The sequence below is a fragment of the Salvia hispanica genome, chromosome 4, assembly GCF_029641045.1.
Source record: "Salvia hispanica isolate PSC_SH4W2 chromosome 4, Shi_PSC_v1, whole genome shotgun sequence".
Lineage (NCBI taxonomy): Eukaryota > Viridiplantae > Streptophyta > Magnoliopsida > Lamiales > Lamiaceae > Salvia > Salvia hispanica.
The window spans coordinates 39,543,840-39,553,799 of NC_142695.1; the positions used below are offsets into that span (position 1 = coordinate 39,543,840).

The 9,960-nt window shown below is 40.6% G+C and overlaps 1 protein-coding gene and 1 long non-coding RNA gene across 2 annotated transcripts; one reads left to right on the plus strand and one right to left on the minus strand.

Moving 5' to 3' along the window:
- Positions 1-4,654: 4,654 nt before the first annotated feature.
- LOC125195798 (uncharacterized) lies at positions 4,655-5,116 on the minus strand. The gene is made up of 2 exons (XR_007171784.2): positions 4,978-5,116; positions 4,655-4,890 (listed from the first exon to the last, which is right to left on the minus strand). It is a non-coding gene; the product is annotated as an uncharacterized LOC125195798 (long non-coding RNA).
- A 1,163-nt stretch (positions 5,117-6,279) lies between these two features.
- Positions 6,280-9,515, plus strand: LOC125195799 (uncharacterized). Its single transcript, XM_089057261.1, has 2 exons — positions 6,280-6,722; positions 7,251-9,515. Exon 2 carries the CDS (start codon positions 7,979-7,981, stop codon positions 8,882-8,884), a length of 906 nt encoding a protein of 301 aa, XP_088913387.1. The 5' UTR covers positions 6,280-6,722; positions 7,251-7,978; the 3' UTR covers positions 8,885-9,515.
- The last annotated feature ends 445 nt before the right edge of the window (positions 9,516-9,960 follow it).

The window sequence follows — 9,960 nt, forward strand, 5'->3', positions numbered from 1 at the left end:
GTATCTTGATGTTATATAGTATTCTCAGGAATTGTGTATAGAAAATCTAAATAATTTGTAATAGAATTATCTAGATACAGACTTGTCACGATATAGATATTATGTAATAAAATATTCAGATTTATATATATAAAAATCTGGATTAGGGTTGTCAAATCGGGTATCCGTGGATACCCGACCCGAAAATTTCAGGTACCCGAACCCAAAAAACCCAAAAACAGTTATTCGATACCCGATCCGAAATTCCAATCGGATACCCGGATATCCGACTCGGGTATCCAGTCCCAAAAAATCGGGTATCCAGTCCAGATTAAAAAAAAAGTTGGATCGTCAAAAATTGGAACCTTTTGATCAGTGTAATTGTGTGTAACCTCCTACGAATCTCCGAGAGCCCTTCAAAACCAGTAGGTTCTCTGTGAGCAATATCCTAAAACTCTTTGCTTGATTTCTGCAATTGAGAATATGGTGCCACACACATAATCTCACCTTCTGACATCAACTATCAAAGAAAGCTTATCTTTCCACATAAATATTTTTGTGCAAAACTCACCAAACACAGAATCAAAAGCTGGAAGAAAATCTTGCGAGGAGAAGAGGCAACATATTGTGTGGGTATGTGTGGAGTTTGGGTTTGAAATTGGAACGCTAACTCAATTAGAATTAGGAGTAGGCATTTTAATTTTTAAAATACAATTAATTTAATAGCCGATACCCGAAAATCCTAAAAATCTAATACCCGAGCCCGATCCCGATACTCGAAAAATCGGGTATCTGATATCCAATTACCCAATTTTTCGGGTTTGGATAGCGGATATCCAATATCCGATATCTATTTTGACAGCCCTAAATAGAATATAAAAGAATAGAGTAGAAAATTATAGAATATAGAAAGAATGCTTATATATATAGGTGTGTTAGTATCATTTTGCTTAAGTTGAAAAGTTAAAAAGTGAAGTGTATCTTAGTTTGCCAAAATTACCAAATCTCCCAAATCGATACCATTGTCCTCTCACCCAAACTATATTTATCCTTCCACATATCTCTTGTACTCGACATGGTGCCATATTTCACAACAATGGCTATATAGGTGGGAAACTGAATTATGTCAATCAGTTCTGTAATGATAATCGATCCACATCGTCGATTATAAGAAGAACAATCGCAAAAAACATGAAATAACAAATGAACCAACAATTTTTCATGGTTTGGCAAGTGCCTACATCCACTGGAGAAATAGATTGGATGTTTTATTGATCGAATCACCAAGAGAGCTATAATATCCATTCTCAGAATTCTCTTTATGTCAACTTTAGTCTTTTATCTCAAATCTGGACTTAAAACCATGCTGATTTCATCCATAAGCAACCAACATGTCATCCACGTATAGTAAGAGATGCTACTTGCTTCTCATTTCTTTTTTTCATGCAAACATGATGAGCGAGTTTGTTCCTTCTGGCAGACGTGCACACACTGAGATTAAAACAAGTAGCAAGTAAACGGGTCTAGTAGATTTACTAATCCGACAGGTCTAGCAGATCCCGAACCTATTCGGGTGTCGTTGGGTGCACTTTCAGAACTACTATAAAAACCTTAACCCACAATACTATTGGCTAGTACATGAAAGTAAGGATCGATCCCATGAGGATTGATGTGTTACAAAATGCGTTTTGGATGTTTTGGAAAGGATTTTCGGCTGCTGCCACACAACTCTGTGGATTAAGTTAAATCTCCTAGTCTCAGCAGAAATTTGAAAGACTATTCTATTTAACTGACCTAGCGGACAAGAACAGTACAAACGTATGCATGAATATCAGACGTGAGCAAACACTTTAATCTAAACCAAGCAACTGAAAAACACCTGCCATAACAACGATCATGATGAACCTTTCCCGAAATAGCCAAACAATATGTAAAAGCAAGTGGGGACCAACTTCCCTAACTAACCTAGTGACCGAAAAGCTGTGAAAACTAGAAAAAAAAAAAACAAAACAAGGTGTAGATCTGATCCCAACACTAACTACTTCATCTTCTTCATGAATCCATCAAAAGAAACAGAACATTAAACACCATTTAAATAGAGCAAACCTCATATCAAGACATATACATGAAATTCAAGCATGAAACTACCGGATCTAAGCTACTTGACCAAGCAGCATTGAGAATGAAAAGTAACAAGCCATAATCATGGAGAATTAAAAACAGAGAAGATCAGATCCGCCAACTCAAATTAAGATTCAACCCAAATCCTCCAGATCTCAGTATCACAACGTTCATATCCATCCTCATCAACTCAGATCCACAAAACTAACTTGATTCCAATCGATTCTAACACCCAACATCCACTCAATTGCTAAAAGCATCCAAAATAGTAAAATCCAAACATCCATAGCATGAGAATAGAGGAAAATCAACAGAAAACATCCATAGCATCGGAGACAAGTTCAAAACACAAAGATTCAACGCTGAGCTTCACAACTACGAAGTTCACGACTGGAAAAATCCTTGAAAACAAAAGATTATCCAACAGAAATTAAAGAGATTGCATCTTCGCTCACTTGGGACGGTATTACACAGCTAAAAACGAACAAGAGACCACCACAGCAGCCAGGACTTCACCCCATAACCAAGTGTGCAGACAAAAACTAGATTTTGAAGTGATTTTGAGCTCTTGGGAGAATTGAGCTAAGAGTGAAGTTACCTCTTGTTTGGATATCCATCCCTTTATATAGGTGAGGCTCTAATCCCAAGGGCGTCTTCTTGCTGATTTGACAATTGTACCCCTGAAAAGAATCTTTAAAATTTGCTCTTTTGCTCCCATTCTGCTCCTGTCGCCATCTTTCTAATTCTCATAGGTCCGTGCGGCGACTTCTGGTACTTCACTTTAAATCCTACTCGATTGCATCTGCTAGGTCAATTTGCACAAATCCCTAGGTCTGCAGATTTCTTACGCACCTAAACTTAGAAATACATGTTAGCTCCCCGAAAACACATAAATTTACCCCATAACCAATGCATGAAATGAGCCTTATCAATACACATATATCACACTTTGATCTCTCAAACACAATATTTAACATATAATAATCAAACTGCTTGTCCCATTTTCTGTTGAATTGTTTTAGCCCATATAGACCTCTCTTTAATAAAAGGTTTGATGAATCCCTAAGATTGCTCTATGAATATCTTTTCTTCAATATCACCAAGTAAGAAATCAGTCTTCACATCTTATTGTTAAAGCTCTCAATCATTTTGAGCTACATTGTAGTCTATCCATTGTCTTTTATATCATTTAGCTAACAACATGACTTTATATTTTACTTCCTTCGTCCCTAAAAAGTATGCACTATTTCCTTTTTCGTCCGTCCCCAAAGAGTATGAACTTTCAACTTTGGAAATTCTCTTCTCTCTAATGAGGTGGGACCCATTCTCCACTAACAATACTTAAAAAAACTTTCTCTATCTATCTCTCTCTTACTTTACCAATAATGCATTAAAACTCGTGCCGAAACCAAAGTTCATACTCTTTGGGGACTGACATACTTGGATTTTACATGGTTTTAGAGGGTGGTTTTGTATGAATTTGATCATATTCTGTCTATTATTAGGTGTGTTTATATCTACTTCTCTTTTATGTTGGTATGTTGACCATTTTGTTAAAAATGTGTAAAAAAGGTACAAAATAAGTTGATGTGCAGCAGCCTTGGTTTGAGACAATTTTACTGGAGAATTTGAAGTCCAATCAGCCTCTAATGCATATCATTCTCTTTGTCTTTAAATGAGATTCACGTGGGTATCTTAAACGCCTCAATCGGAGTCCCATAGAAGAAGTTATGGCCGTTTTACGAACATTGCGCTGTCCAGAAAATCTAACGCGGCCGGGTGAATTATGACCCTATAATTCCACCCGGCCGGGTGGCCTGCTAAAGCTGGCGAAATTCCAGAAACTTTCACCCGGCCAGGTGAATTTCCAGTGGATTAATTCCACCCGGCCGGATCCGACAATCTGACATTTTTCTAAGTAGAAACGCAATCTTTTGAGGAGAAAAATAAGATGGAAGAATTAGATCAATTCTAGGCATTCTCTACAAGCCGCCAAACACCCACTCTCTCTCTTGGAAGAACTCTTTGAAGAAGATTGAAGATTCAAGCTTCAATTCCTCCGCCAATTGCAATTCAGATCATGATTTCCAATGTTTTTGCTTAGTTTCTTTTTGTTTTCTACCATGAACATGAGTAGCTAAACTTTTCATGTAGAATTCTTGGTGAAGATGCATTGTTTCATAGATTTAATCCTATTGACTTCATTTTTATCTTGCTTTTGCAATTGTTTGAATTATTCTTATGCTTTTTCCTAACAATTGTTTGATCACCAATTGGGAGTGTAGGGTTTCTTAGAGTAATCGGGAGATGAAATATTTAATCTTGAAAGAAGAATAATTCACACCTTAATTCAATAAAACTCGAGAGAGTTGAGGTTTTTGGTGGGATCTTTAATCTAATCGAACTGTTAGGAGTTAGGTCTAAGAATTAGAAGGGGACTTCAATTATTACACCTAATCTACGGATTTCTTGTAACATCCCGTGTTTTCGTGCGCTAGTTTTAGAGTATAAAAAAAATTGACAAAAGGACGATTGGAATTAAAGTGCAAGGAAATTTAAGTTTGTAAATTAAAATTATTGGAATGAGGAAAAGAGAATAAATTAGTACAAAGTACAACACAAGCTATACGAATTGGATACATGGAGCTATAAGTGAGATTTCTTTCAAAGATACATTTCTATAGTACAAGATCTTCTACTCTTTCTCTTTTCTTCCCCATCCTTCTCGAATTTGGCATCTCATAAGACTCCAAAATTGGCAGCCAATAACACCAAGGATCTTGCAAGAATCTAACACCAAAAGGATTATTAGAAATAGGCTTCACAAAGACTCAAGGTTGGAGACTTCTCCAAAATAGCAAGTATGACCCAACTTACACCAAAATGGTATACAATTGGATAAACACAAGGAAGAGATAAGCTGGCAGCCCCAAATGTAGGAGTCTTTGCCCCCAAGATTTGCTCAATTAAGTAAAGAAGCATGGTGCCAAGAAAGAGATGGAGCTGGCAACCAAATATGGGAGTCTTTGTCCCCAAGTCTCCAACACAAGAGGCCTATATAAACAGCTCCATCTCCCTTCCCCTCCCCACTCCTTTAGACACCACAAATTCACTCAAAATCAAGGAGTGCAGCAAGGAAATGAGAGGAGCAAGAAGGCGAGGAGAGGCAGCGGCGAAGCGGAGGAACAACCGCGAACCGAGAGGATTCACCGAGTGAGGTAATCCCCTCGACACCATTCTCGGCATCACGTTAGAACGCCACGAAATTTCCAGAACTTAGAATCATAGGCAGCATGCTCACGTAGGACAAATCATAGCGATAGGATCAACGAATAATCAGTTACCATAACCAAAGAACGATTCCAGTAGGCTCTCAAAGAATTAGATGATAGGATTTGGGATATCCTTATGCAAGATCAAAGCTTGAACATCACCAATAGTCAAGAATCGATTTTACATAGTTTTGCTAAATAAACCCACGAATTGAACTAAGCAATAGAAGGCGGAAAACTTAGCTTATAGAGAGATTGTCTGGCGGTGGTGCGACGGGAGGCCGAGAGTTCCTCCGTGACGTCGATGGAAGGCGATGAGTAGCAGCGGAGTTTTGCCGCAGGCGAAGCTGCAGCTTGACGGAGAGCCGGAGGGCGAGACGGGCAGCGATCGGCGAGCCTGCAGAGACCGAGAAAGGGGCTGCCTCGCACGGTAACACCTCCAACCCCGGAGTACAACCACGGCGATGACCGTTTCCTTCGGAGACGACGACGATTTTCGCAGAGAGAGAGAAGAAACGGGAATGGTTGAAGCCGCCGCTACTTCTCCGATTTCGAATTTAGGGATTTCTAATTTGGGGAAAATTGGAGAGGTGAGGTAAAGAAGGGATGATTGAAAAGGGAGGCGTAGCCGGCGACGCTCCGGCGACGCATAGGAGCGGCGAATTCGCCGAGAAACTTATGGGAGTGAAGAAGCCGCCGCTGCTTCTCTACTCTTTTGATTAAGGAGTTTAAAAAGAAATGAGATTTGGGGGAGAGAAACCGATGGTGGAGGAGGAGTATATTGGGTCTTTGTTGGGCCTATTCCATTACTCTTGATTTAATGCTATTTGGGGCTGATTGTGTTTAAGCTTTGGGCCAGAAGGGAGTAAATAAAATAGAGTTGAGCTGGGCCTGTGAATTAAATAGAAATTGGGCCAAGTCCCATTTGGTTAATTAAAATGAATGGACCGATGATTGGAAATATTAAAGTTTGAGACGCGAAAGCCGACCGGCGTCGCCCCGCGACGCCATGGGCGGCCTTAAGAAAATTCAAAGAAAAGATTTAAGAAGGGATTTTCCAAGAATCCTTATTAAATGCTCAAGTAATTATTTTAAAGATAATGGAATTTCTCCGAACTTAGTAAAGTGAATGAATAAATCCTACGACTTAGTGAAGCCCGAGAAAGGACTAGAGATCCTATGAGACAAGACTAAGGATATAGGTGCTATGCCATAGGGTGCATGCATTCATCTAAGGAGAAATAGTTCAAGTACTAATTAGTGTGTCACACTATTTATTTTCAAAGGATAAATTGCTCGAGGGCAAGTGAGGTCAAAGCGAATAATCGAATTGAAGAATAAGCATATCAGGTGGGCTTTCTTTTAATATCCAGCACACTAGTGTGGATATAAAGCAAATACATTTGAAGTTATGAAAAATCATCTTTTCTCAAAATGGAGCTATGATTCTTTTCAAATTGTTGTCATGCCATAAATGTTTTGTTTTGATGAATGTCATGGATTGTCATGGATTTACGGATGGAATGGATTCACGAATGGAATGGATTTATAGATGGAATGGATTCACGAATGGAATGGATTTATAGATGGAATGGATTCACGAATGGAATGGATTTATGAATGAATGGAATGGATTGATGAATGCATGGAATGAATTTATAATGGAAATGGATTTATGAATGAATGATGAATGATGAAAGAACCTAGTCTGTAGTCGAACTTTTAGCTCCCAAAAGAACTTAGTAAGCTCGGGCCTTTTAAGAAAACCCACGTGTGTTACTGTGATGGCTTGACAACTATATAATGTATGTTTTGTTTTCGGCACGTGTCCACTGAGTACTCTTGTACTCAGCCCTGCATGTATTTATAAATGTGCAGGTTGAACGTCAAGAGGATGGAGTGATGATCGGAGTCGATGTTATCAAGTTGATCTCCCAACGATTCGTGTCTTCATACACGAAGTCGTTTAGTAAGGACTTATTCCGCTGTGCTTTTTGAAGTGAGAATTGTAGAACCTCACCATCAACTCTGATTTATTTGAGGAGATGTTTATTCTATTTTCAAGACCATGTAATGAAATACTTGGCTTCTTTGATATAAATTGACTTGGCCTTTGTGCAAATTCTCAAGTTCGAGCCCTTTTTCTTTCCCCGCTTCTTTAATCCCTCTTATTAGTCGCGGTTTACCCGTTTTCGCTATCATTTGCAAAATGTGGTCGTGACATTTCTCACCTCAGAAGGGGGTTTAATCTATATTTGTATTGATTCAACAATTCTAGAGACTTTAAATGGTAAATCAGTTTTAATTGGGTTAGAGCATCCACAATGGCGGCTAGCGCACCGGCTAGCCGATTCGCGTCGCTAACCGAACCATTGGAACCGGCCAGCGGCATTTCGGTGAAAAAACAAGCGAGCGCACGCCGATTTCCAGTCGCTGGCCGCCATTGTGGCGTGGCGATCGGCGAGCGATCGGCCAGCGCAATTTTTTTTTTTTAAATTTTTTTGAAACACTATATATACGCGATTTTAGTTTCATTTTCATTTGCACCACTTGTTTTAACGAGTTTTCTCTCTCTCTAAATTTCTGTACAAGAGCAACATCGAGCGATGAGTAACGCGGGTGGTAGCAGTGGTGGTAGTGGTGGGGATGTTGAGGAGTACGAACGGCGGATGAACGAGGCTATGGAGGCCTACATGAACCGCGAGATAGAGCGTTACATGCAAAGGGTCGAACAGCAGGCGGTACCTCGCCCTCGACCCGTTGTCCAACGACGAACAGTGATTGATCGGGATCACGTAGCTGCACATCAGCGGCTATATGACGACTACTTCGCTCCGGACCCGCGGTTTAACGCAAACATGTTCAGGCGGCATTTTAGAATGTGCAGGGAGTTGTTTATACGTATTGTTGACGCTTTGGAGCGTCGATATATGTGCTTCCGCTTCAGGCACGATGCGGCTGGCAGACCCGACCACACCCCTATTCAAAAGTGCACGGCAACAATCAGGCAGTTGGCCTACGGAGGCGCGACAAACATGTGGGATGAGTACCTCCACATCGGTGAGACGACTGCTCTGGAATGTCTGAAGTTTTTCTATCAGGGCGTGATTACAATTTTCCGTGATCAGTACCTTCAAAGCCTTACTCCCCAAGATTGCCAGGATCTGATGCAGATGCACGAGGAGCAGCATGGGTTCCCCGGGATGTTAGGCAGCATAGCTTGTATGCATTGGGAGTGGAAGAACTGTCCAACTGCCTGGAAGGGGGCCTACACGACTGGCTACAAGGGAAAGAATCCCACGATGATCCTCGAGGCCGTAGCTGATTACCGGCTATGGATCTGGCCTGCGTATTTTGGGGTAGCCGGGTCGAACAACAACCTCAACGTACTCAACTCGTCGCCCCTCTTCAACGAGAAGTGTCAGGGCATCGGTCCGGCTGTCTCATTTGTGGCCAACGGCAACCGGCATGATATGGGCTACTACTTGGCGGATGGGATATACCCTAGGTAGCCTGTCTTTGTGAAGACGATTAGGCACGCAAATGATGACAGGAAGGCCTACTTTGCGGAACGGCAGGAGTCGGCTCGCAAGGACGTGGAGCGCGCATTTGGTGTGCTCCAGTCTTGATGGGCGGCAATTAAGGGTCCAACGCGTTTGTGGGATGTCAAATGCATTGCTGATATAATGTACGCCTGCATTATCATGCACAACATGATCGTCGAAGACGAAGGCGTACAACTGACTAATTGGGCCAATGACGATACTGATGCAGCCGGTCCAAGCCACGACGTGGCCACCCCCAACGTACGAAGGGGGGTACCTCACGATGAAGCCGACCGTTTCCAGGCACATGCCGACATGCGTCAAGTTGATGCTCATATTCAACTCCAAAAGGATTTAATTGAAGAGTTGTGGGCACGGAAAACTGCACGGCGATAGTTTTTTTCTTTATTATGTAATTTTTTTTAATGAATGTACCTTTTTTTAAATGAAATTAATGAATTTTCCCGTATATGTCTCGTAAATTTAATTTCGTAATTTATCATAAATTTAATTCCGTAAATGTAGTTGTTTTTGAATTATTTTTATTGCGGCTAGCCTGTGGCTAGCCTTAGGCTAGCCTATTTGATTAAAATGATGATGTGGCAGGTGGATTTTTAGTGCTGATGACGTGGCAGGGAGAGAGAGTGGCTAGCCTTGACTGGCCTAAAGCCATTGTGGATGCTCTTAGGCTATGAGTTGTGCATCAGATCCTTGAATTCTGCATATTTCTCTATCATTTTCTACAACTTGCTTCTTTGTTCTCTTGTGTAAGTGTTTATTTCAATCTCTGAATTTATATGCTTTTAGTAGTTGTTAGAAAAAAACCCCAAAACTCTTGATCGTCTGGATAGTAATTGAAATTTGTTCGTGGTACTTAGGTTTACACTTAATTGTCTCTGTGGGATACGATATACTCTTGTTTGTTGTTTGCTACGATAACCCCGTACACTTGCGGGTATTATTTGAGTAAAATAAAGTTGAGTCCGGGACGGAGTGACATTTTGTTATTCTCTGATGCCTCTACCTTCTTTTCATAAATCCTC